General features: G+C 49.8%; 1 protein-coding gene across 1 annotated transcript in view; it reads left to right on the top strand.

Annotated features, from left to right (window-relative positions):
• The first annotated feature begins 6,762 nt into the window (after positions 1–6,762).
• LOC142583725 (uncharacterized) overlaps positions 6,763–27,227 on the top strand; it is a 40,397-nt gene continuing 19,932 nt past the window's right edge. Inside the window, exons 1-2 of the mRNA XM_075694213.1 lie at positions 6,763–7,069; positions 23,723–23,990. Coding sequence (XP_075550328.1) covers positions 6,763–7,069; positions 23,723–23,990 — 575 coding nt within the window. The remainder of the gene's footprint in view (positions 7,070–23,722; positions 23,991–27,227) is intronic.

Genomic DNA, 27,227 nt, shown 5'->3' with positions numbered 1-27,227 from the left:
AAGTACCGGCGGCGACTGCATGCGTCGTTTCAGTTCTTGAAATGCGTCGGCCTGCGGCGTTTCCCACTTGAACTGGACATCACATTTGGTTAGATGTGTTAGCGGCTCCGCGATGCATGAACAGTCCTTGACAAAGCGCCTATAGTAGGCACACATGCCAAGGCAACTGCGCACTGCCTTCTTGTCGATTGGCTGCGGGAACTTTGCGATGGGAGCCGTCTTCTACAGAAGCTCATCGTAAGCGAAGCGGCACTTTTCCGGCTTCAGAGTGAGCCCTGATGACTTGATGGCCTCTAATACTGTCGCAAGCCGCCTAGGATGATCGTCGAAATTTCCGGCGAAGACAACGACGTCATCCAAGTAAACAAGACACGTCTGTCACTTCAATCCTGCTAACACCGTGTCCATTACGCGCTGAAATGTTGCAGGCGCCGAGCATAGTCCGAATGGCACGACCTTGAACTCGTAGAGGCCGTCTGGCGTGATGAAGGCGGTCTTTTCGCGATCTTTCTCGTCGACTTCTATTTGGCAGTAGCCAGACTTGAGGTCCATCGATGAGAAGTATTTAGTGTTGCAGAGCCCATCCAATGCGTCGTCTATCCGTGGAAGGGGGTACACGTCCTTCTTCGTGATCATGTTCAGTCGAGGATAATCGACGCAGAAGCGTAGGGTTCCGTCCTTTTTCTTCACCAGGGCTACAGGAGATGCCCACGGGCTTTTCGACGGCTGGATGATGTCATCGCGCAGCATTTCGTCGACTTGTTGCCTAATAGCTTCACGTTCTCGCGTCGAAACTCGGTAAGGGCTCTGGCGGAGTGGTCTAGCACACTCTTCGGTTACTATGCGATGCTTTGCTACTGGTGTTTGTCGAATCCTCGATGACGTCGAAAAGCAGTCTTTGTATCATAGGAGAAGACTTCTGATCTGTTGCTGCTTTCTCATAGGAAGACTTGGATTCACGTCGAAGTTTGGTTCGGGGACTATGCTCATCGGGGGAGCTGCGGTAGAATCCGAGAGGACAAAGGCATTGCTCGTTTCCACAATTTCCTCGATGTACGCGACTGTCGTGCCCTTACTGATGTGCTTGAACTCTTGGCTGAACTTGCTTAGCATAACTTCCGCTTTCCCTCCGTGGAGTCGAGCGATCCCTCTTGCGACGCAAATTTCACGATCGAGCAGTACATGTTGGTCGCCCTCGATGACGCCTTCTACGTCAGCGGGTGTTTCGGTGCCGACGGAAATAATAATGCTGGAGCGCGGCGGGATGCTCATTTGATCTTCGAGCACACTCAAGGCGTGGCGACTACGAGAGCTCTCCAGCGATATCGCTTGATCTTCCGACAGCGTTATCAATTTTGACTTCAGGTTTATGATTGCGCCGCGTTGGTTCAGGCATTCCATGCCGAGAATGACGTCTCGTGAACACTGTTGGAGGATAACGAAGGTGGCAGGGTAAGTCCGGTCATGAACGGTAATTCTTGCCGTGCACATTCCAGTCGGCGTAATGAGGTATCCTCCAGCGGTCCGAATTTGGGGCCCTTCCCATGCAGTCTTAACTTTCTTCAACTGCGCGGCGATGTGTCCACTCATGACGGAGTAATCAGCCCCTGTATCGACTAAGGCGGTGACTGCGTGGCTGTCGAGAAGCACGTCGAGGTCGGTGGTTCTTTGTCTTGCATTACAGTTCGGTCTTGGCGTCGGATCAGGGCTGCGTCGCGTCGACCTGTGGCTGGTATGTGACGTCGTCAGGTCGTCTTTCGTCGTCGTAGTCTTTGCTTCTAGACTTCGTCGGCACGGCGGCGTGTCGTTTTGTCGTCGAGGTAGTTCCTTCGACGTCTTCGTCAGCGGCGGAGGATCTTCGTCAGTTCGACGAACAGCAACCGCACCTCCATCGGTTGCTGCTTTTAGTTTTCCGGATATGGGTTCGGAGAGCGGCCCCGGGCTGGGCCGGTGTATGGTCGGCGCTGCGGCGACAGGTAGCGGCCTGGTGATGGTGAACGGGACGGTCGTCGCGGGTTCCACTGAGTGGAGGCGAGGTAGTCGGCGATATCGCGAGGTCATTCGCCAATCTGCGGTCGCGGCGCGTTAACGGCGAACCCTCGGACCCCCAACTCCCGGTATGGGTATCGGCGGTAGATGTGCCCGGCTTCTCCGCAGTGATAGCAAAGCGGACGGTGGTCGGGGGCACGCCAAACATCAGACTTCCTTGGAATGCTGCGTGGGGCGATGGGTTGGCGTGCTGGCGGCGGGGGTGGTGGCGGACGACGGAACTGTGTCATCACTGGGCCCTTCCGTGGGCGCGGAGGAGGTAGGTGACTGAAGGCTACAGCGGCGTATGTCAATGCTTGCGGCTGAGGCTGCAGCGATTCAGGGGCTACTCCGAGTTGTTGTTGGAGCTCCTCACGGACGGCGTCGGCAATCGAAGCCACTTGAGGCTGTGATGACTGGAACAGCTTCCGTAGCTCCTCCCGCACGACAGCTCGGATAGTCTCGCGCAGGTCGTCGGTGGCCAGTGACTGAACTACGGCGTAGCTTGTCGAGTACGTGCGGCGGTTGATTTGCCGGTTCCGCATTTCCAGTGTCTTCTCGATGGTAGTGGCCTCGCGAAGAAACTCGTCGACAGTCTTGGGTGGGCTTCGTACCATTCCGGCGAAAAGTTCCTCCTTTACACCACGCATCAGTAGGCGGACTTTCTTCTCCTCGGGCATATCCGGGTCGGCATGGCGGAACAGACGGCTAATTTCTTCCGTAAAGATGGCAACGTTCTCGTCAGGTAGCTGCACTCGGGCGTCCAGCATAGCTTCGGCCCTTTCCTTGCGCACGACGCTCGTAAAGGTGCGCAGGAGCCCGCTACGGAACAAGTCTCATGTTGTCATGGTCGACTCCCGGTTCTCAAACCACGTTCTGGCGGTGCCTTCTAATGCGAAGTATACATGCCGCAGCTTGTCGTTGGTGTCCCAGTTGTTGAAAGTTGCGATTCGTTCATAGGTCTCCAGCCAGGATTCCGGGTCTTCAGTAGCTGCCCATGAAAGGTCGGTGGGTCCCGAGGTTGTTGCAGCATAACGGGGGACGCGTAGGCAGCCATTGGGGTTGTCTCGGCCACGATCTTCTTTGTCGTCTCAGGTAGAAGTCCGTGCTCTGCGGGCAGTCCTTGCCGTCGGCGGCTAGCATGCTGGTCTTGGGCGATGTTGGTTTTGTCCTTGGGCTTCGGGCTTGGATCGCGGCTTTGCGAAGGCGTACGGTACATGAACGCACAAGCACCTCCCCCAGATGTCACGTGGTGATGACGTTGAAGAACACAGTATCAATACTGTGAAAGACAAAACGAACTTTTATTGGGCGAACCTGTGCCCACAAAGACAGGCTACACTTATAGCACAACGATAGCGGCGAACACTGTCGGCGATCGTCAAAATCTGATCAGCGGGTCAAGCGCGTCGGCTTTTATGCAGCAGTCGTCGAATGTTCCAGACTAATTGTTGGGACCCGCGTGCCTTCCACAAAGTTCTACACCATTCGATCGCGTCAGGCGATGAAATCAGATAACACAAGGTTCGGCGACAACAGACAGCGGATAGAAGCATCGATAACTTCCCAGAAACTTCAGATACATGCAGGCGCGTCCCGCGCTGTGCGATAACATTTGTTGGGCGGCGAAACGTGGTCGCCCGATCAAGATAAGTACACGTGTCAGTATGCACCCGGTGCACAGCCTGGACAGACGAAAGGCAAGGGCCAAAGCTCTCCTGCAAAAGATAAAACACGACAGAAAACATGCGGCTTTTGTAGAAGCTGCATAGGTCAGAGGAAAGAAAGCCTTTACGGCAGTGGTAGTAGATGCAGATGGTCTCATTCGGGGTGCTATATAGTCTTGACTAAAGACACCGACAGTCGCAGAACAAGTAGCGATAGCATTGGCTTCAAGGAATAATAAGTGTACGCGAATTTACAGTGACTCTAAGATGGCTATTAGACACTTTACCAAATGCTTCGTAACCAAAAGTCATGCCCAGCTGATTCGTCAGATGGACAGCCAAGCAATTGAAATTCGCCTGTTTCCTGCACCCATGCGGTCTGTAGATTCATCTCGGAAGAATTAAACGAGATGGCTAACGCAGCTGCACGAGGATTACTAACCGCGCACTACGCGGCCAGGACCATAATAATATACAGGAGGAGAACAGAGACCAATTACATACATATAATGTGTGGGTTGGTATCTCACCCGTACTCTTGGGACAAAGGAACGACAGTACAGTAGTGCAAACAATCACAAGGGCATTTATTGCACCTTTTATAGATCAATTCCTGCTAGCCGAGTTGCTATCCACAAAACATGCCGATGGGCGCACGACAAATCTAGAAGTCCGACTCACCGCGACCGGATAGCGAGCGAATATGTTCGCCCCATGCTGGATCCCAACGCCTGGTCGTTCGCGTGTACGGTCACGCCAACGGTGGCGCATTTCAAGGCGGCCACGCGTGACGGTCTCGCTGAAGCATGGATCGGCGCACGCGCGGCACGGCACGTCCGTACTGCTTGCTGTCCCGAACCCCAAGGGCGAGCGCCTTGTCTTGCGGCAACCAAGTAACCCCGCCTGTCGGCGGCGTTAGCCGCGCAACACTGGCGCCATCTCTCGTACTGCGCCTCAACCACTCCGACCGCCGCGGGCGTCAGGCCACGCCGCGAAGTCGGATTACAGGAGACGCGCTATGCGGGAAAAACATATCAGGGGACGCGCGAGATTCGCGCATCCCCACAAATGAAATCACGAAGCATTACTACATGAACAGAAGGGAATTCCCAGTGCCCCACGCTAAGCTCAACAGAGCTCAAGAGGTGACTCTGAGATTGTTACAGACAAGAACTTGTCCGAGTCCAAACGTTTTCAACAAGCTATATCCAGAAATAGAGGTACCAATCAATTCCGAGAAGTGTAATGTCATCATTACTCTGGATCATATGCTTTGGCAGTGTTCTGTGTCTTTCACAGACTGTGGCAAGGAAAGAGACTTGTTGCGACGAGTCTTTCACAGTGCAGATTTTTTAGGTCAAGTACAGGCCGTCCAGAAGGCCCATGATACGGCGGTAAGGTTAATCCTTACTGTTCCGACGTGGGATCCGCCTGCGTCAACCTAAGGGTTGATCTTCAGGACCTAAATAAAGTTATTCATACCATACCTTACCGTACCGAAGTGAACGGTTAGCTTTGGCGATTATGTACGTTCCGCGATGCTTCTATGATAGGTTAGTGCAGATATGAACACTGATACATCTGTAAGAACTCAAGAGATGTATTAGCTAGATGATAGTGTGGACATGCTAATGAGGTGCGAGATACGCGCATTGATTTGCATTTTTCAATGTTTCATTCTATGTTCCACGTTTGACACCAAGCAAGTTATTGAAATCGGTCTGGAGTAAGGCAACATCGTCTTGGTTATCTATTTTCTGGTAAGTTACACAGTCAACCGCGAATAGGCAAACTCTTGATGAAATGTTAGTGGGTAGGTCATTCATGAAAATTAAGAAAATAAGGGTCCCATTACAGACCCCTGGGGCACTCTCGATAGCACTGGTTGCACTGGCCAATCAACAGTATTAGCAGAATCAAACTGTGTATGGTTAGAAAGGAAAGCTCGAATCCAGTTCAGCACTTTAGGATCTAAATTTAATTTGACAAGCTTAAAAAGTAGTAACTGATGACTAACCTTGTCTAATGGTTTAGAGTAATCGAAAAAAATACGATCTATTGAAAATCCAGAATTGAGCACATGGTGCAGGTCAGTAAAGACCAGACGCTGTGTTTCGCAAGAAAAATTCTTGCGGAAGCCATGTTGTGAGGGTGTAAAAAAAAGGGTTTGACTGCAGAAATTTATTAAGTTGAATGAATATAATGTCTTCAAAAACTTTACATTGAACAAATGTGAGTTAAAGTGGGCAGAAACTTGAAGGATTGAGTGTTACCCCAGACTTGTGAACTGGAACAATCTTCCCTAACAGCCAGTCTTCCGGAAGGTTAGAAGGCTGCAGGGACTGTGAAAAATGCATGCCAGAATAATAGAATAGTATTCAACAGTTTATTTGAAGAATTTCGTACTGATGCTGTCAACGCCACATGATGATGATTGTTTAATTTCTCAATGACGGCGTGAATACCCTCAGAAGTAATAAAAATGGCGTTCATGGGAAAGTATTGAGGCAATGTCAAGGTATGTTGTTCATTGGTACCTACTGGGCGAGAAAAAATTTTTATAAGTGTCATTTACGACAGACGCGCTTTCTATGTCAGGTACCGCTTGTCCTTCCATCGTTTGCAAAGTTATTGCGCTGCGTTCCTTGCCATGCATGACACTCCAAACTTGTCGAATTATTTTTAGCGTAGCTGCAAGGGGGTGATTAAAGAAGAAAATTTATCTCGTTTCATTTCAGATAAGCATGTTGTTGCTGCAGATTTATAGGCTGACCAACGTTTATCCTACCGAGATTTTAGAGCAGCGTGATAGAGCCCTTTCTTACGGTTTGAAGTACGGTTTACGTATGTGTTATACCACGGGGCGCTCGTATTCGAAAGAACCGTCGGCTGCAGAAGAAGATTGCCGAGCTAAACCGGAGCATCAAACAGCACTGCTCCACACTAGCTAGGCAGCAATAGGACGAGATCGGCAACATGACTGACGGGCAGGTACGCAAAGGTGGCTCTAGGAACCTTCTGAAACACCTCTTGGACGGCGCGAACACCAAGACCTCGCAGAGACGCGATGAGCAAGCTGCTACACAATGCCTGCAAGACCGAAACACCGGATGAGCTCATAGCAAGACTGACGGCCAAGTACCTTCCCGTGGCGGATGCGGCAGCTCCCGAGAATGCGACCTCGCAATACTCGAAGCGACCTAACACGGAGCTTGATGCCGACTTCACCACGGAAGTGATCATACAAGCGCTCAGAGGTCTCAACAGCCGATCCGCACCGGGCCCGGATAACATCGCCAACAAGGCCCTCCACAATCTGGACAAGGGCGGCGCGGGACAGCTCACTGCGATAGTCAATGAGACGTGGCGTTCAGGCAAAGTTCCCATAGAATGGAAGACGGCCAAAACGGTCTTAATACCGAAACCCGGCAAACCTCTTAGCATGGAAAATTTGCATCCAATCTCGCTTACGTCGTGCGTGGGTAAGACCATAGAGTGTGCGGTGCTTAACCGTATGAAGGCTTATCTGGAAGACAACGAGATGTATTCTCCCAACATTATTGGCTTTCCTCAGGGGCTGGCGGCGCAAGACGCTATGAAGCTGGCCAAAAGTCGGATACTAGACAGCACTACAAGAGGCGTCAAGGCCATTTTAGGCCTAGACCTAGAAAGGCCTTTGATAACATACGGCACTCCTTCATTTACAACAAATCTCAACACTCGGACTTGGTAAACGTCTCCATGACTACATCCGTAACTTCCTGAGAGGAAGGCAGGCCTCGCTACGAGTCGGCTCCCTACAGTCGGAGCCAGTCGAACTGGGCGACAGGAGTACGTCGCAGGGCTCGATGATATCCCCTACCTTGCTCAACCTAGCCATGATAGGACTCAACTGATAGGACGTCCGCAACTAGCGGCTTCAGGATCCTTTCAGTAGTGGATTGGTAGAAGGCAAGCCTTGTTGGCACCCTCCTCTCAGCCCGACCTTGCTCAGTACGTCCGGAGAATTGCACTTCGCTGCCATAATAAACAAGAGTTCCCCGAGCTGACGCGACAGCCACTGGCATTCGCCGAAGTGAAGAACAGTGTTGAGCAGTACATCGAAACCACAGGCCACAGGTCTACGCGCGTCCACGGCACCTTTCACCTGAGAAGTTGCGGCTAGCCCGACAGGTGTTTGCCCGCATGATGTAACTCGGCACGTCCTTCGGCCAGCCCATATGTGCCACCTCTTCGCATAGTCCCCAATTCAACGGGCGTCGATTGGCGCCCTTGTGGGGACTGTCTAGCCCTGAACCGAGTGACCGTACCGGACCGTTGCCTAGTGCCGCACGTTCAGGGCATGACCTTCTGCCTGCACGGTGCTAACATATTCTCAAAAATAGATCTGGTACGAGCACATCATCAGCTACCCGTAACACCAGAAGATGTTTAGAAGACTGTAATAACAACACCATTTGGAATGTTCGAATTTCTACATCTGTCTTTCGGCTTACGGAACGCGAACCAAACTTTTCAATGGTTTATGTATGGCGTTTCTCGAGGCCTCGACTTTTGCAAGGTATATCTGGATGACCTGCTGACTGCTAGCCGCACTCCGGAAGGGCAGGAGAGGCATCTTCACTGCGTGCCACAACGACTGACAGAGCACGGCGTTGTTATCAATACGGTAAAGTGCGTCCTTGGGGTACCGTCGCTGTAATTTTTGGGCCCCAACATTTCAAAAGCGGGGGCGCAAACACAGCAGGACAAGGTTGAAGTAGTCCGACGGTTTCCACAGCCAAAAAACATCCGCCAGTTTCGAGAGTTTCTGGCACTCGTAAAGTTCTGCAGTAGGTATGTCCCGAAATGCGCGAGCATCCTTCACCCTCTCCACAGTCTACTCGCGTCGTCAGGAACTAATTCAAGTGCCATTCAGTGGAACGACCAAGCCATGCAAGCATTCGTGCAGATTAAGGAGGCGCTCGCAAATGCCACTCTGCTCGCATACCCGCAGCCGGGTGTTCCGGAATGCGTAATAATGGACGCCTCCGACGCAGCTATTGGAGCCGCATTCCAGCACAAGATGAGCGGAATATGGTGACCATTACCTTCTTCTCCAGAAAATTGAACGCGTCCGAACGACGGTACAGCACATTCGGTAGGGAACCCCTAGCCATTGTACGCTGCTATACCACATTTCCGCCACTGTATAGAAGGCTGCAATTATTTGTACTCACGGACCACAAGCCGCTGACCTACGCGTTGCGTGTGATGAACTCAGGTAAAGATGCACACGTCGCACGGGAGCTTCACCAGATGTCGTACATTGCAAAACTCACGACGAATATACGCTATGTCAGCGGGGCGGACAATGCTGTTGCAGATGCCGTTTCACGCAGCCCATTGAATGCCGTCAGTCTGCCGAGCGGCGCTGACGTTAACACACTAGCGACGGCTCAACGCAGTGACAGTAGAGAGTTTCAGTTTAGGGGACGCAAGCGGCTTGCGTGCTCAAGAACTAGGGGTGACGGTACTGCGCATGCGCAGACGCTGACGTAGGTGTCTGCGCATGCGCAGTACCATAGCCCCTAGTTCTTGCGTGCGCAAGCCGCTTGCGTCCCTTAAACTAAAACTCTCTATTGAGTTGTCACCTACCAAAGTGTACAACCAACGCCTTGAAGCTGCAACGGTTGACTGAACCCATACGATCCCTATGTTGTCACATGTCGATAGGCAGGGCCAGACCGTTCGTGCCCTCCAATCTGCGCCGCAACATATATATGACTTGCTGCATAGCCTGTCGCATCCGGGGATTCGAGCCACTCAACGGTTGTGCACAGCGATGTTCGAGTGGCCGGGAATAAACCGGGGTGTCCGACGCTGGACGCGAGAGTACCTCGCATGCCAGTGCTCCAAAGTGCAGCGCTGTACTGTGACCCCCTTGGGATCCTTCCCTGTGCCGAACGCTCGATTTGCCCATTTGTATGTGGTCACTGTTGGACCATTGAGCGCTTGTCAAGGGAAAAGATATTTGCTAACTTGCATCGATCGCTTCACGCAGTGGCAGGAGGCCGTCCCCATTGCAGACATGACTGCTGGTACTGTGGCCCGCGCTTTTATCTACCACTGGGTACCCGGTTCGGAGTACCATCAGCCATGACTACGGATCGTGGAACGCAAATCGAGTCTGTCCCGTTCGCGAACGTCACACGGCTCTTGGGAACTTCCCGCATCAGAACAACATCCTACTACCCCATACGCACCGGTATGGTGGAAAGGTTCCATCGGCAGCTGAAGACTAGTCTGACGGCAACTGAGAGTCACAATTTGGTGGAGGCACTGCTCCTTGTTCACTTGGGAATTAGGATGGCTCTGAAAGCAGATATGGGGTGCTGCTCGGTGGAACTGGTATACGGAACAACACTTCGCCTTCCAGGGGAGTTTTTTTTTTTTTGCTGACAGTAAAGACGCAAACGTCCAGGCAAACACTGACTACGCAGTGCGACTGCAGGACATCATGAGCAAGATACGCTCTGTTCCTCCGCGTCCGCCAGCAGCATGGCTTGTTCACGCGCACCGTGATCTCTCCTCCTGTTCGCACCTGCTTGTGAGGCGCGAAGCCGTTGTTACGACTTTGCACCGCTGCACCACTATTACGACTTTGTGGTCCCGTAGCGCTCGTCACCCGTTTCGTGACAGAGCGTTGGTAGCGAAGACTCCGAGTCAGGCGTCGGTGAGAATAACAAAAGGGACTTTATACACTATATACAGGTCATTATACAGGACATGAAGGGATCGGCACTGGGGCCGAGAGCTCACAGCAAACGCGACTGTTCCCGCACGGCGACGTCCGGCGAAAACGCGTGACACAACTCACTCCAGTCGAGAGCGGCACTCTGCTCCCGGTGGGTCGGCGGATCCGGTTTTCCAGGCGGCGCGCCGCGGCTTATAAGCCCCCAGAAACCATTGTCACTCAAACGGCCCAATACAAAGTGAGCACTCGACGGTCGTCGGAAGAGGTCCAACCAGCGACCACGCTGGCCACCCCGTTCAAAGTTGGCGGGCGCGGTGACCTCCAGGGAAGGGGAGGTACGGCGCCGGGCTGTCTGGCACTTGGCGACACGTTTGAACATGTTGCCCGCCGATGCTTCTCCGGAGGACACAACTGCCTGACGGCTCAGCATCTTGACTTGTCAAGGGAGAATTAGGGCGCTGTGCCTTTCGGCGCAGCCCCGGGTTTGTCCAAAGGGCGCTCGCAGGATAAATTCTGCATCTTGCAGATTCGGAATCCGGGCTTGTGGTAATGGCACAACAGCATCCCCGCCCTCAGATAAGGCGCCCGGAAGACGAGCTGCCTCCACGTGGCTCGGATGCCAGGCGCGCACGTTCGTCAGGCTCGTCCAAGTTTACGTCCAGTGTCGGGACGCCAGGTAACTTCACGTGCCCAGGTCCCACTCGCCAGGACAGGAGCTCGGCTCACCGCGTTGTCGCCAAGGCACCTCAACCATCTCCGCTCGGGTCGTTCCTAAGCCCTTGCTTCTCGCCACTGGTCCCGGTTGGTCGTTCTGCAGCTTGCAAAACCGACCGGCAAAAGGCAACACCCAACACGAACAAGTGCCCTCTGTCTCCCGTCAAACACCAGACAAGGCTATAATCCAAATCAACCTAACTGAATTGCTATCCCCCTTTTTGCTCCCGCTGCAACAAGAGGCAGGTGCACGATCTAGTATACAAGGCTCAAACAACCCTTTTTCAAATGAACAACACACCAAAAGATCAGGAACAATTAATAATCAGCAATAACAATGACAAATAGAATGGTCCCCTTGAAATCACTTGGACCGAAAACATACTACTGAGGAAGCCAATGAGGTCATTCATTTTTCCCCCGATCTCCCTGTGAACAGGACAGGTCGTCGCGAAGCAAGAGAAGGTAAGTAACGAGTAGGAACGAGTAGGCCACTGAAAGAAGCGAGGCCTAGAATGCACGACTTAGAGCGTCAGCGTTCGCGTTCAACCTTCCCTTCTTATAACGGACAACGAGGCTGTGCTGCTGGAGGGTCATGCTCCATCTCAGCAAACGGCCGCTTTTAGAGGACATGCTACTTAACCAAGTTAGAGGGCAATGGTCTGTTTCCACAACAAACTTAGAACCGGAGACATAACAAGCCAGCTTCTGAACGGCCCACACAACGTAGGCGCACTCTTTCTCAGAGGTACTATATGCCTCTTCTCTACAACTTAGTTTGCGACTTAAATACAAAATTGGTCGTTCATGACCACTAGCATCTTCTTGGCATAGTACCGCTCCCATGCCGCGATCACTCGCGTCGCATTGAATGATGAAACCTTCCGAAAAGTCTGGTGCCGTCAGAACCGGCTTATGGCTTAATGCTCGCTTCAGCATTTGGAACGCATTTTCTTTCTTTGAGTCCCACGTCACCTTAACGGGCTCCGACTTCCGAAGTGCGTCGGTTAGCGGGCTGGCAAGGTCAGAGTAGTCTCTCACATAGTGTTGGTAATATCCAGCTAAACCTAAAAAGGCCCGTATATCCGTCTTCGTGGTTGGCCGGGGATAGTTCAAAATAGCAGCTACCTTGATGTCGGACGGTCTACGCCGGCCGCGCCCCACCACATGGCCCAAATAAGTCACTTCACCGCAACCTAGGTGACATTTAGCTGGTTTCACAGTAAGACCTGTCTCTTTCAACCGGCTCAACACGACTCGCAAGTGCTCCAGATGTGATTCCCAAGTGTCCGAAAATATGGCAACATCATCGAGGTACGGCAATGCGAACTCGCCTAAACCATGAAGCACTCTGTCCATCAGGCTAGAGAAACAATACGGCGCGTTTTTGAGGCCGAAGCTCAACATGAGTGGCCGGAACGTTCCAAGCGGGGAAACGAAGGCGGCATAGCGGCTAGCTCGTTCCGTAAGGGGTACTTGCCAATAGCCTCGCACGAGATCCAGGGTAGATATATAATTTGCCTTCGACACTGTCTCTACCCTTTCTTCCAGGTTCGGTATCGGATATGTCTGATCTCGGGTTATCGCGTTCAGACGCCGATAATCGACACATGGCCTCGGATCTTTTCCTGGAGCCTGGACTAGTACCAAGGGCGACGTGTAGTCGCTCTCACTTGGTACTATAACCCCCAAGTCACGCATGCGCTGAATCTCTTCAGCCATGATTTTTTTCTGCACGGGCGAACAACGGTACGGTTTACTGCGGATCGGTTGATCAGAGGTTAACTCGATGTCATGCTCTAGGACCGTTGTTCTTCCGGGACGGTTCGAAAAAACCTCCCTAAACTCTGAAATGATTCCCTTTAAGTCCTCCTTTTGGGCGGCACTTAGACGCGCTTCCAACGTCAGCTGTTCCACCATTAGCTCTAAACCACATACCTTCATATCAGCCGTCGTCAGGATTTCGGCCCCTTCCTCATCGTCAGCATTTATCGTCATGCTTATAATCGCGCGACGCTGAATGTAGGGTTTCATCAAGTTACTGTGGTAAATTTTGTTGTGCCGTTTCCCTAATTTAACTTCGTAGTTGGTATCGGAAAGCTTAGTTACAACCTTTGCGGGCCCCTCCCAATGAACCTCGAGCTTGTTTTTTTTTTTGACGGTCGCAGCAACATCACTTGGCTACCTTCTTCGAAGGTGCGTTTTTTTGCTGACTTGTCGTAGTATTCCTTTGACAAGGTTTTCGCCGCCTTCATGTGGCTCTCTACAATATCTTTGGTTTTCCCGAGCCTCTGGAGGAGGTCAAGGACGTACGAGACTACATTTGGGTCGTCGTCACTGCCTTCCCAAGACTCTCGCAGCATGCGCAACGGAGTTCTTAGGCTCCGGCCATATACAAGCTCCGCGGGACTAAAGCCGGTGCTCTCATGGGGAGCCGATCTCAAGGCGAACATAGCGGCGGGAATGCAGGCCTCCCAGTCACAGTGACGCTCAAAGCACAGGGCTCTCAATATTCGCTTCAGCACCGAGTGCATACGCTCTACTGGGTTAGATTGCGGGTGATGGATGGAACTGTGCACTACCTTAATGCCGCATCTTTCCAAAAAAGTAGAAGTTAGGCAGCTGGTGAAGACGCTGCCATTGTCGCACTGAATCTCGGAAGGGAACCCGACGCGTGCGAATATCGAGAGCAGAGCGTCCACGACCTGGGAGGAATTTAGCTCCTTAAGAGGTACTGCCTCGGGGAACTTGGTCGCGACACACAGGGCGGTCAGAACATACCTACAACCGTTCGTTGATTCTGGCAGAGGGCCTACAATATCGATTACTAGTCGCCGAAAAGGTTCGGATATGACTGGCACCAACTTCATCGGTGCCTTCCACTTGTCAGTGGATTTGCCGATTCTCTGGCAGGTGTCGCAAGAGCGCACGAATTGTTCGACATCCTTCCAACAATACGGCCAATAAAACTCCTGAGCCATTCTAGCCTTGGTCTTTTTCAAGCCTAGATGCCCTGCCCACGCGTTTTCGTGCGCGAGTTCCAGTAACTGTCGGCGATATTTCCGAGGAATCAGAAGCTGTTCATATTTGCGACCCTGCTTATCCGTGTAGCGGCGGTACAATAAGCCAGACTCCTCGTAAAATGAAACCCTCTTTTTTTTCACTCCCAGTTTGACGCTCTTCATTAGATCGGCTATTGAACAGTCTTCCTTTTGCTCGCGAATCAGAGTTTCTCTTTCAACTGCAGCTAGCTCCTGCCAGCTGGCGGAAACCGGAGCGAGTATGGAGCCTGCGTCGCCTAACTGCGGCGTCGTGTCCATATCGCGGCTAGCACGGGACGTGTCACTCCCAGTCACTTCCAGGACACGCTCGACCAGGCTAGCCTCCGCGCTCTGCCTCCCCCGTGCCTGCTCGCCACTCAAGTTACCTTGATCAGTCCGTGTGCCGCACCTCTGTTCGCTCACCGACTCAAAGTCAAGTTCCCTCGACAGCTGGCGCGCTTTGGATCGCGTGAGGGCCATGTACGCCACGTCGGCAAAGAATGATTTGCCCTGATCCTTCAGCAGCTGTTCCGAGCTATTTGAGAAGAGGTAGGGAAAGTGCTCCGGGAGGGCGGCAGACACAGCGGCTTCTGTGTTCAGTTTCCCAAACTCTCCTTCAATGATAACCGTTGCGATCGGTAAACAGACACTCTCCTCCTCGGCCACTTGCCGTATCCAAGCGCACTCTCCCGTAAGATCACTCGAGGAGACGAAAGACGGGTGAACAACGTCCATAGTTGCTGCAGAGTCCCGAAGTGCTCGGCACTTCTTGCCGTTTACCTTAATTTCCCGCATATATGGCTCCAAGAGTCGTATGTTTTTGTTAGTTTCCCGTATTGTTGCAAAAGCAATTTTCTCTGGGCAGCTCGCAGCGATGTGCCCTTGCTTTTTGCAATTGTAGCAAGTTAACGGCTTCCGTTTTTCAAAAGAACGCGTCGTATCGTTTCGCTGCTTGGGACCATCGTTAGCATTCTGAGACGTATTCTGTCCTTCCCTTACAGTTTCTTTGGTAAGGGACTCGTCTTTCCGAAACTCGCGACGCGTGATTTGCTTCCGTTCGTCGGGCTTCCCGGAAAACCCATCTCTCCTATCTGCTTTTTCTACGCGCACTGCCTTGCTGTGCAAGCTGCGGCGGGTGTAATACTCTTCCGCTAACTCTGCTGCCTTGTTTAGCTTAACCTCTTTTAGCCTATCTTGCAGCCAGAGCCTGACATCCTCATCAATGCAACGGTAGAACTGCTCCAACGCGATGCATTCGACGATTTTGTCGCGGTCGTCGTAAACCTCTTCGCCCTTCAGCCATTCCACCAGGTCGGCTTTTAGACGAAACGCGAAGTCAACATTCGACTCCTTGCCCTTTTTTGCATACCGGAACCTCTGCCGGAAAGCTTCGGGTGACAATTTGTACTTCCGCAGTAGCGCTTCCTTCACATCACTGTAGCTTTCAAACGCCTCTTTCGATAAGCAAGTTATTACGTCTGATGCCTCCCCAGGAAGCAAGGCTAACAGATTCTGTGCCCAGAGGGATCGCTCAATGCTATTCCGTTCGCACACGTGCTCAAATTTCACGAGGTATTTGGCCATATCCTCTCCGACGACAAAGGGTGGAAGTTGATCGCGTATTCTTGGAACATTAGAAGTGAGACTAAGCGCCGGCGAGCTATTTCGAGTCTCCAACTCTTTCATTTTAAGCTCGTGCTCGCGACGTTCCCTTTCTGCCTGCAACTCCCGACGTTCCTTTTCTGCCTGCCACTCCCGACGTTCCTTTTCTTTCCTTTCCTCCTCGCAACGTTCCTTCTCCCTCTTTTCCTCCTCGCGACGTTCCTTTTCTTTCCTTTCCCGCTCGCAACGTTCCTTCTCCTCCCTTTCCCGACGTTCATTGATACCCGCCAAGGCTTCTGCGGCTTCCTCAGCCGTTACGTCCCCAGTCCTCATGACCTCAAGGATCGCATTCTTTCTTTTGGTTGAGCCCAACTCAATGCCCAACTCCTCACAAATTTCGAGAAGTTCCTTCACCTTGTACTTCTCCATCGTTCACACTGTCCTCCTGCTGTTTACCCTTTTTGAATATACCTGCCGTACGCTACTATAATGCTACTAGTAAGACATATGCAAGTATTTCACACACTGCCCTGTTTACCCCCTCAGCATCCCCTGGTTTTCAAAACACTCTTACTAGGCTTGAAACACACAAGGTTATCACAATGCAACACCAAATCCTTCCCTAAGCTACTATAACCTGTGTCAGAGAAAGTCTGGTGTTTGAGGTAAACTTCAGGCACTCACCGCGCCGAGGTAGCTGATGCCGTTCAATCCCGTAGCTGCCACCACTGTTACGACTTTGCACCGCTGCACCACTATTACGACTTTGTGGTCCCGTAGCGCTCGTCACCCGTTTCGTGACAGAGCGTTGGTAGCGAAGACTCCGAGTCAGGCGTCGGTGAGAATAACAAAAGGGACTTTATACACTATATACAGGTCATTATACAGGACATGAAGGGATCGGCACTGGGGCCGAGAGCTCACAGCAAACGCGACTGTTCCCGCACGGCGACGTCCGGCGAAAACGCGTGACACAACTCACTCCAGTCGAGAGCGGCACTCTGCTCCCGGTGGGTCGGCGGATCCGGTTTTCCAGGCGGCGCGCCGCGGCTTATAAGCCCCCAGAAACCATTGTCACTCAAACGGCCCAATACAAAGTGAGCACTCGACGGTCGTCGGAAGAGGTCCAACCAGCGACCACGCTGGCCACCCCGTTCAAAGTTGGCGGGCGCGGTGACCTCCAGGGAAGGGGAGGTACGGCGCCGGGCTGTCTGGCACTTGGCGACACGTTTGAACATGTTGCCCGCCGATGCTTCTCCGGAGGACACAACTGCCTGACGGCTCAGCATCTTGACTTGTCAAGGGAGAATTAGGGCGCTGTGCCTTTCGGCGCAGCCCCGGGTTTGTCCAAAGGGCGCTCGCAGGATAAATTCTGCATCTTGCAGATTCGGGATCCGGGCTTGTGGTAATGGCACAACACCGTACAACGTCCACTCCGGCTCACGTATGATGGGCCGTTCAAGCTGTTGAAACGTGGAGACAGCACATTACGATCGACAGAGGTGGCCGTCACGACGTAGTTTCACTGGACCGCTTAAACCAGCACACGTGCACTGCGACAGCGGAGTACCTGCATCACCTCGAGCTCCATCACTACAAGGTCCCCCAGCAGACCAGATAGGAAAGGCCCAACAGGTCGTCGAAAGGTTCACGCAGAGTGGACGGTGTACAAGACCTCTGTTCCGCAAGAACTTGTGAGCCACAGCGTGTCGTACGAGTGTGCCCATTGTTCGCGAACTCAATAGGGGAGGGGGGGGGGAGCAGTGCGGCGACGCATAACGGCGCCTTGGGGGTAGTGCCAAGAGCGCATGCGTGTGGGACAATTCGAGTTATCTGCGAGAGGCTCGCAGCTAATAAAAGTTCAGTCGTTGTTTGGGAAGCGTAATGTTCACTCGCCTTGCTCTGCCGAGAATGGTACGCTGCCCAAGGGTTTGCAAAGATAGATGATGAATGATAGACGATACGCTGCCCAAGAGGCAGCGTATCATCTGTCGGTGCATCCGATAGATGATAAGCTAGGCAATTGATGCATCTGATTGTCTAGCTTTTTGTTACAAGCACTTTTTTTAGTAAATAGTCGTCTTAGGGCCGGTGTGAACCACGGTGATTGGTTGTTCCTGATTGTGCGTAGTGGTATAAATTGATTAGTAAGTTCAGTTACTTCAAATTTACCTGTATTCACCAACCATTTGTCATGCACAGATGTGCTAGATAACACCGAAACATAAGTATTAAGAAAACTTGGAGTTGCGTATTTATGGAAGTAACGTCGGCCCTGCCGTATTCTCCATTTAAATTCAGCTCTTTGCTAGTACGAGACAACGAGTTAGATAAAAAGAAATTCATAACTGAGTGGTCGCTCAAGCCAGTAGAAACGTTGCATTTCGAACCAAGCTTGGGTGAGCGTTAAGTAACAAGTCCAGCATTGTCGCACTGGAAAGCGTAGGGCGCGTTCGGCATTTATTAAGCTGAGTGAAGTTGAAATCTAAGCACGTGTTAACAAACGTCAGGCATCCGAAGGAACTGAAATTAGTTGCTGAGTTAGGTTCACCCCAGATATATTAGAAAAATCGAAATCATCAACTATGAGTATGGGCGTGGTAGGGTACCTTACATTAAATTTATTTTGTAAGTCACATAGATCAAAAGTAAAAAGCCAGAAGGTGAATTAGAAGGACAGTAAGAGGCAAGGAAAAAAGTTCTTGTGATTAAGACGGGAGCTTACGCATGCTACTTCGAGGGGTGACATAAGGGTAATAATGCACGAAGCAAGTTCGTGACGGACAGCAATCAAAACACAACCTCCAGCACGAGTTCCGAGGTCATATCTGTAAAGGTATGGTATTTCACACCTTAAAAGCTCTGAATTTTTCATTTTTGCGGAAAACAAAATTTCTGTTAAAATTATCACATCAGCTGTGTGCGTGTCAGCTATCAATGACATTGTACAGTCACGCTTGTTGAATAAGTTTCGATGGCGCAATATAAGAAAATTTTTTGCTAAGTTTGCGCGTTCATTCCTTCTTTTGCTAGGCCAGGCGAGCGAGCGCATGCTCTGCAGTTTTACCAGACACAAGACTAGGAGGGCTTCGGGCGCTCATTTCAACTTCGCACGCTCAAATAATGGTTAAAGAATAAGCATAGGTTTTGTTGTTAATGACGACTTCTATGGCGCTAAGGTCTATCCGCTAGCTATTGCAACATCATGTAACTTTCTTTTTTGATGCTGCGCGCGTTGCTTTGCAAAATTCTTCACCAACTGTAATGCCGGTGCCGTAAAGTTTCAACCCTTGGAACAATAATATTTCTTGCACTTTAAATAAAGAAGACTAACCAACAATTCATGTGCATTTGTCCGGTAGATAATATCCTAAGCAATGATCGGGCTACATTCTATCAGGCAGATAGTCCTCCAACAGAATTTAGCGTACTTTTTTCTTCGGCGCTCACCCATGTTTCTATTGCGCAACCAGTAATGACCAAAACTATAAGATTGTCCTTTTGTGCTAGATCCTCGTTATCATACGCATTCCTCAACTGTCGCATTTTCACGTCTAACTGCTGCAGTAATTAAGTCGCCTAGGTTCAGGTCATCAAGGCTGTTTTCGAGAGAATCAACTTTTTATTACTGTAGTTAGCCGAGATGTCAAATCTCAAACCTCGGTGTCCAGCGGATTTTCGTTTGCCTTGACTTCATCAATGAATTTTATGAAGCTCCTCATGACGCGCATGGAAATGGTCTGTCAGTTAACTAATAACCGCTAGAATTTCACTGTGCCGTATGCAACATTCATCATCCTGAAGCTCAGGGTTGACATCGACGTCGCCACAGAGTAGAAGCATTTTCGAACCATCAACACATTCAGCAATAACAGACATTATGATGCGTGGACACGGTAAGAGCAGCAACGTAACACCGTTCAACAACTTTGCAAAAAGCTACGAAGGGGAACCAACCTGCAGACATAAGCACAAGTTGTTTACTGGAATCGCTGCCTTCCCATGTCCACTGAAGGATGCCTTTAAGCGCCATGTGCTTACAGGTCTCCATGTACATGAAAGTGCATCAAAGTACCATGTGCATCCGAAGTGTTGATGGTGGTGACGAAGTAGTTGCCCTGAAGAAAAATGGTTCCAGTGTTGCGCGCCTGATGTGGCAATTTTTGGCGACGTGGTGGCACTCGGCGGCAGCACACGTGCCTCGGGCGGATTCATGAGGCCTACAACGTAAAACAATTCCAATCTGTTTTTATTTCAATCTTCTTAAGTCAAATTTATGTAACCGCCAGCGCAACCATCGGGCAGTGATCCACGCCGTTGCCTGAACAGCCCAATCAAGCGCTCTCCTCGTTTATAAGAGGTAAGTTTTGTTTGCTTCTAAACGAATAAAATTGCCTACATTGAGCCGTTTTTCTTATCTAATTGGCTGATAAGAGGCGAGGAGCACGCAGTAGTGGAAAGGTGTTCTTGTGGGCCAAGCCAGCGCAGTGAAAATAGGTAACCGGATGAGGACGGCGGCGCTGACGCCAGTGATTGGTCCGCTTCCCCTTACTTAGTTTGCAGTGCCTGGTCGAAAATCACGGCGGCATTCAACGGAAACATAAAAATGCCGCTAAAACGGATCCTCAGCAAAGAAGAGTTGCCAGAATAATGTTGTGTACCTACCGAAAGTGCTTGATAACGTTATACTGCCACGGAAAAATGTTTTATTATATGCAAATCCATCGATGCTCTCTCGCAGGTGCGCCTTCATGATCGATCGGTGGGCCGCCTCTTCTATTGTTTTCGAAACGGCGTAGACGCCAGCTATTCAGAAAAAAAGTCAGTTTTGTTCGGCATATTATTGCATTTTTAACACGTACACGTCACTTTGACGCGTTGAGCTTTCGCGGTTTAGTGACGTCCCGTCGCAGACAGGCTTAGTGGGCGCAGCTCGAAAACATTTAACCAATTGCAGAAGGCTAACTGCGAAAAGGTCCTGAACCCGAAATAATTATTTTTGTTCGATCTTTTCATGCATAATCAGTGTGTGCGCGTCATATAGATGAGGAGATATCGTGGTTCTCGCGGCGTCGCGTGACAGACAGGCAAAGGAGGGTAGCCCGAAATTTCTTGACCAATCCTGGAGTGCTGATTGCAGAATTGGAAAAGAAAAATTGGAAATAGCTTTACGTTATAGCGTCCCCATCTCCTGACGTCAAATTTACGTATACTGACCACGTAAGCATTGAACCGCAGCGTTGTTTGAACCGTCCAATCAAACGCTCTCCCCATTTATAAGAGGTCGCTTTTGTTTGATTTGAAAGCGAACTGCACTGCCTACTATGACAGGCTCCTTTTTTATAATTTGCTGACAAGAGGCGAGGAGCACGCAGAAATGCCGAAGGTATCGGTGGCGCCGACCTAGCGCAGCGAAAGTAGATTACCGAATGAGGAAGGTGGTGCCGGCGTCGGCGATTGCCCCGCTACCCTTTGCTTATCTTGCGGTGGCCAGTCGAAAATCGCGGTAGCATGCAACGGACGAATAAAAATGCCACTGAAATGAATCCTCAGCGAGCAATAGTTAGCAGGGCGATGTCATATACTTGCCGAAAGGGTTCGACAAGGTTTTACTGCCGAGCAAAAATATTTATTATATGCAAATAAAATCGTTCGTCTCGGCAGCTCCGAGTAGCGAATGTCATAGCGATAAGCTATCTTCTAATTCCTTTTGAAACGGGGCAGTTTCCGGCTGTCCGGGGAAAGTTCAGTTTTGTTCGGCATATATTAAAACATTTTAATGCGTGCACGTCACCTAGACGTGGTGAGTTTTCGTAGTTTCTGGGATGTGGCGTGACAGAAAAACGAAGTGGGCACTGCGCGATAGCTTTTGACCAACGTAGCTGAAGGCTAATGTCAAAAAGATATGGAATCAGAAAGAATTATTTTTCGTTTCTTCGGTCTAATCATGCATAATCAGTGTGCATACGTCATATCAAATGGAGAGTTTTCGCAGTTTTTGTGACGTCGCGTGACGGACAGGGGAAGCGGAGATAGCCAGAAATATTTTTGATAAATCGCGGAGGGCAGATTGCACAAATAGAATAGAAAGAGTTTGGAACAGCTTTACCATACATTCATTCATTCATTCATTCATTCATTCATTCATTCATTCATTCATTCATTCATTCATTCATTCATGCTTTAATCAATACAATTTGTGACGTGCGAAATAAGTGATAACAAAGAGCCACAATAAACAGGAGCACATTTTTACTGAGGATGATGCCCTAGCTGACGGTCAATCGCCGGTGGGCAAATCTCCCGGAAATCACTTGCCGGCCGTTCGTGATCTGGGCTACGCTCCCGCTTCGCTTCCTATGCAGTGGCCTGTCCCTATCCAGCCGCCGTTCTCCTCATCTTTCCCGACGTCGAGGCTGCTACAAATTCATAAAACTTGCCTTGGGAGGCATAGCAAAAGGCCCGGAAAGTGCCTGACTAGGCTATGTCGCGCAGACAACAGCCGTATCGGTGCGATCACCTTCATATTGTTACACATCAAACAATCACGATGAAGTACATGCATCATAGCAAACACAACAATTGTTTTTTCTGCTCTTGAGAAGAATAAAAATGAGAATAAACCCTCTTATACATGTATCATATTTTTTACAGTGAACACACATCATACACCAAAATGAAATCGATAATACAACGCTTAGCACAAACCAATAGCCCGCAGAAAGTAATATTGCCTTAGCTAGCTTCTTAAATTGTATTGGGGGGATTCTCTCCGGTCAAGCATGCAATATGTTGGGGTATTCGTTCAGGAATATTGATATTAGTGATGTTAGTTTCTGTAAGCCAAAATTTTTACGTGATCTGGACTTAACTATAAAATATTTTTTGTAGTTCATATGGCATTTCTTTCTTTGTTCTTCTTCTGTGTGCTAAACCTTCCAACATGGTGTTTACTACTATTTTCCCCCGCTCCTTCTATAGAAGTTGTATAAAGAATATAGAGTGCATATGTATTGCCTTGTTCACCCAAACTAATCTATGTCCGCGCCTACTTGAACTGTGTTCTCTTGAATATACTCTGCCCCATTTCCTGCAACAGCCTCAAATGCGAGGCTAGCAGAATGTTTAAATAAATAAAATAACTAAAATATGCTTTACCAGGCACTTTCTTTTTCACACAGCGTTCTACTATTTCTGTGTTGGCGCATAATTTCCAGTGATAATTTTACCTTAAATACACACTTTATTGATTGTATGTTAAAGTAATTAAAATATAGAATTATGCTCTCGGTGCAGAGAACGCTTCCAACTGCTCAAATTGCCAGGTTTTGTAAAGGTAAAAGAAAGGTCAAGGTTTTCACTGTTGCCATAGGCCACAACAGAGAGGAGTATGTGAAGCGTAAGCGCACAGGGGCACAGTAAATTTGTCGCTTAGCATCTGACGCGAGGAGCTGCCTTAGTTTATTTCCCTGCACAATCGCTCCAGTGACGTCAGTTCTTAACGAGTGGACATGGTGTGTGCATAAAGGGTTCTCGTAAAGTACGACACCTAAGAATATGATTGTTGTTGTCTGTTGCAGTGGTGTTCCCTGAAATTGCAAAGGTAAGGTTGGTAGATTTGGAGTTCCTTTAGCTTTGAACAACACGCACTGTTGGCCTGGTATTCAGTTCCCATATCGCGCCCTATATCGATGAGAGGCGCGTGAGTAGATGACGTGACAGAGGCTGGAGAGCACGTGCAGCTGACGGACGCCCACTGCAGAAATAAGTAGTGGTTTAAAGGAGCCATCGTCGCTGCCACCCCGTGCTCGCTCCCTGTGCCCACTGTTAAGAGTCACGTGACTTCCAACAACACGAGCAGATCCGGCTCGAGCCAAGTCTTTGCGCTCAACAAACGCACCGAACACGCGCTGTTCCCGGCCCCACTTTCGCAGGTTTGCTGTCAGCGATGAGCGAGCGCCGGGCCCGATCCGAGTCCGGCGGCGGCCTGCTGCTCAAGAAGCAGGGCGCCGGCCACGGGGGCCTGCTGTCCAGGGTGCCTGCGGAGGGGCGGCACCGCGCGGGCGCCCGTGCTAGGCGCAGCATCGTGCAGCTGGCCAGCATGCTCAAGTGCGTGTCCGGCTGCAACCCGCTCAGCTACCGGGGCTACGGCTGCTTCTGCGGCTACATGGGCGACGGCACGCCCGTCGACCACATCGACAGGTACGCGTCGTGCGCCCAGGTGTGAGTGAGGGATCCGTGTGAATGAAACTTTTGGCAATTACTGTGTGGGCCGGCTTCTGCACAAGCAAAAAAAGAATGTTTTAATTTGTAAACAACGATAGCGTGAGGTGATATTTAAAAAAAAAAAACGTTCCAGCAATAAAGCACATTACATAAGCGTGCTTATGCGGTGAATATACAGAAAACAACACAGCAGTAAAACGGTGCATTCTGCACTCTCCGCAATTAAACACGCGTCAGTTAATCAAACCAACCCAACAATACGAATTAAGTAACCTCGGAAGGACATAGTAGGTATTACATAGACGTTACATCACCTTTACTATAACGAAAGACAAGGACATACGAAGACCTTGGATGTGCAATGTCACTTTCAATAAAGCAGATTATTGAAGAGTTTATATCTGATCGCTGTGGCAACGCGTTATCTCATGGTTCAAGAAATTTCTTCGTGCAGAAAGGACCATCGCTAAGGCTCAGTGTTGTCCTCAAACCGCATCTTTGCTCTTCAAACTTGAGCCAGTTTTTGAGTACGTGTTCCACTTTCCTCCATGAGTGGCCGCATTTCCCACAAGGCATAGCTGAACGACGTATACGATACAAACGCATCAATTCCATCCTAAAGCGATGAATCAGAAAATGTCGCGACCAACACCAGCAGAAATCGGAATTTGTAGATGGGGTCAACGGCATACAAAAGACTTTTCACAAAATTAGCAAGCTTGTGTAATAATTGTTGTGTAATAATTGTTTCCGATCAAGGGACGGACCGTGCCAAACATTCCTTCCGAAGTACGCAGTCTCTGCCAAATTCTATTGGTGGCGTATCCACTTACAGTGCAACACTTCCTCAGAACGACAGAAATCCGAGCAAAGTGACGGCGATTCATGGTATGGTAAGGCAGGCGCTCAAAATACGGGCAAATGTCCTCGTTCTTCTTAGGGGCCTGTTTTGCATGCCTGTCTTTCCGTACCGTGAACGTTACTCCCTGTTTGGTCCTCATCTCATAAAACACTGTGTCTGCATTTATATTAGTCGAGGACGGCAGAAAATTGGGTGCGGTGGTAAAATCAAGAAGTTCGCAGGCGCACGTTGGAATCGGTTGGCGCAGGACAGGGGTAACTGGAGGTCGCAAGGAGAGGCCTTGTACTGCAGTGGACATCGAAGAGACTGATGATGAATGTGATGATAATTTATTTGAATAATAATAATAATAATAATAATAATAATAATAATAAACGCTATGTATGATGGTACTTTTTTATTCCCTGTGCGAATTTCTCGACCACCGAGCATCTGGAAAATGAGAGAAAGTTAACCTACAGTGAATGTCAAGAGGCCTCAAGTGGCTTCCTTGCACAGCTTCCGAGCAGGGAAGATGGAATAGGCGATAGAGTTGGATTTCGTTCCTTTGATCCACTCACATGGCAGTAATTAACAGCTTATGAAAAAATATTCAGTAATGGAAGGAAGGAACGAACGAACGAACCCCTATAGTATGCAGATGTTTTGCCAATATTCGCACACTGGGCTCTGTCTGTATAGATATTTTTTTTCTCGCAATTCGGTTCCATGTTTTCACGTAACGTCATTGCACGCCACGATAATCCGACGTGCCCGTTAGAATCGCGTTGCGTGCTACTTCGCTCGAAAGAACAACGTGATCACTGGTTTGATAACAGGACGCTGCGGTCGCATTTCGTTGGGGCAGAATGCACAAGAGGTGCTCGTGTTGCGATCTTTAAAGCCGTAAAGAAGCTCCTTTTCGGTTCCTGGGACTTCTTAAGGACGTCACAAAGCAACACAGGGACTACGAGAGGCGCCAATCCGGCGCCTCTCGTAGTCCCTGTGTTGCTTTGTGACGTCAAGACCAATCTGCCAGTCATATGACATTAGGTGTCACACGTGACGCAGAGAGATAGTAAATGGACGCTTGGTGCGAGATGGCATATCTGACAGAGCAACTGCGAAGCGCGTTGTGAATTCGCCGGCTCAGTTCCGCAATGCACCACTCTACAAGGGGCCCGCAGTATCTAGAAAAAGTAGAACACACCGTGTTAGCAAGAACACTCTTCGGTTTAGTTTTTTTTTTCTTTTTTAATCCTTTGCGGCATCGAAGTCGAATTTGGGCTATATTCACAACCGTGCTGTAAATATTATGGGTTGTTTTCTAGAGAAGAGTCTTGCAAGCGAAGCTTTTAAGAAGCGTTAGAGAGCCCCAATAAAGCTTCTTGAGACATTCAGTAAGCAGGCGTTTCCGTACAGCTGACCGGTTAAATAGTGAAGAAATGGCGGACTAGTTGTTTCGGATACGATGATTTATGATGAAGTTGAGAAAGAGGACGAGGAAGAAAACGGGATGTCTCACCTCCTGAAGGAGACCCTCAACCATTCCTCAATTCCTGTCTCTCTCCCCTTTCCCTCTCTCTCTCTCTCTCTCTCTAGCACGGTATTAGCCCAACAGTGAAAGGAGCCGTGCGTCATGTGCCCTCCATCGCCTCAACCACCGAGCAGTGAGCCTCCAAAATCTCTTGTTTTAGTCAGGCACATGTTCTTCGCTCACTTAGACTTTTTAGAGGGTACCGATCTCCGCGCTAGAGTCAGCTCCGCCATTATAGGACGCTGACAACAGCTATGTCTAATCTCCTGCTTTGCGAAGCCCGTTGAAGTATATGGCTATCTGAAGTTACATCTGCTATTTGTGTCGCGTTTTGTATAACCTGGACTACTCAACAGGGAAGTCCGCTGCAGGCTTATCGGGGCGGCGCCATTGTCGGACGTCTCCCTGGAAGCGTGGTGTCAGAAACTGGCACGCCAATGCAAAATTCGTATGGTTAATAATAATACCGTAGTAATAATAGTAATAACCGCCAAACACTCCGTCCGCATTAGTTCCCGAAAGCACGCAAGTTCGGGTCGTCGACATGAAAGCTCCAGGCAGACGTTCACTACTGTGCATCCTACACGGGTGAAGCACTCTTGCTCTTGGGCCCCTGCTATGCCTGTATTTGTTTGCTTACCTCTGTCTGCTAAATAGGAAAAGAAGATTTCTAAAAGAAATCTGGGAGTTTACGTGCCCAAACCACAATCTGATTTCAGGTATGCCGTAGTAGGGAACTCCGGATTAATTTGGACCACCTAAGGTTCGCTTAACGTGCACCCAGCGTGTGGTACACGGGCGGTTTTTTTTTTTTTTTCATTTCTCCCCCATTGAA

Source organism: Dermacentor variabilis, chromosome 5, assembly GCF_050947875.1.
Source record: "Dermacentor variabilis isolate Ectoservices chromosome 5, ASM5094787v1, whole genome shotgun sequence".
Lineage (NCBI taxonomy): Eukaryota > Metazoa > Arthropoda > Arachnida > Ixodida > Ixodidae > Dermacentor > Dermacentor variabilis.
This window is presented reverse-complemented; position numbering and strand designations above follow the sequence as displayed.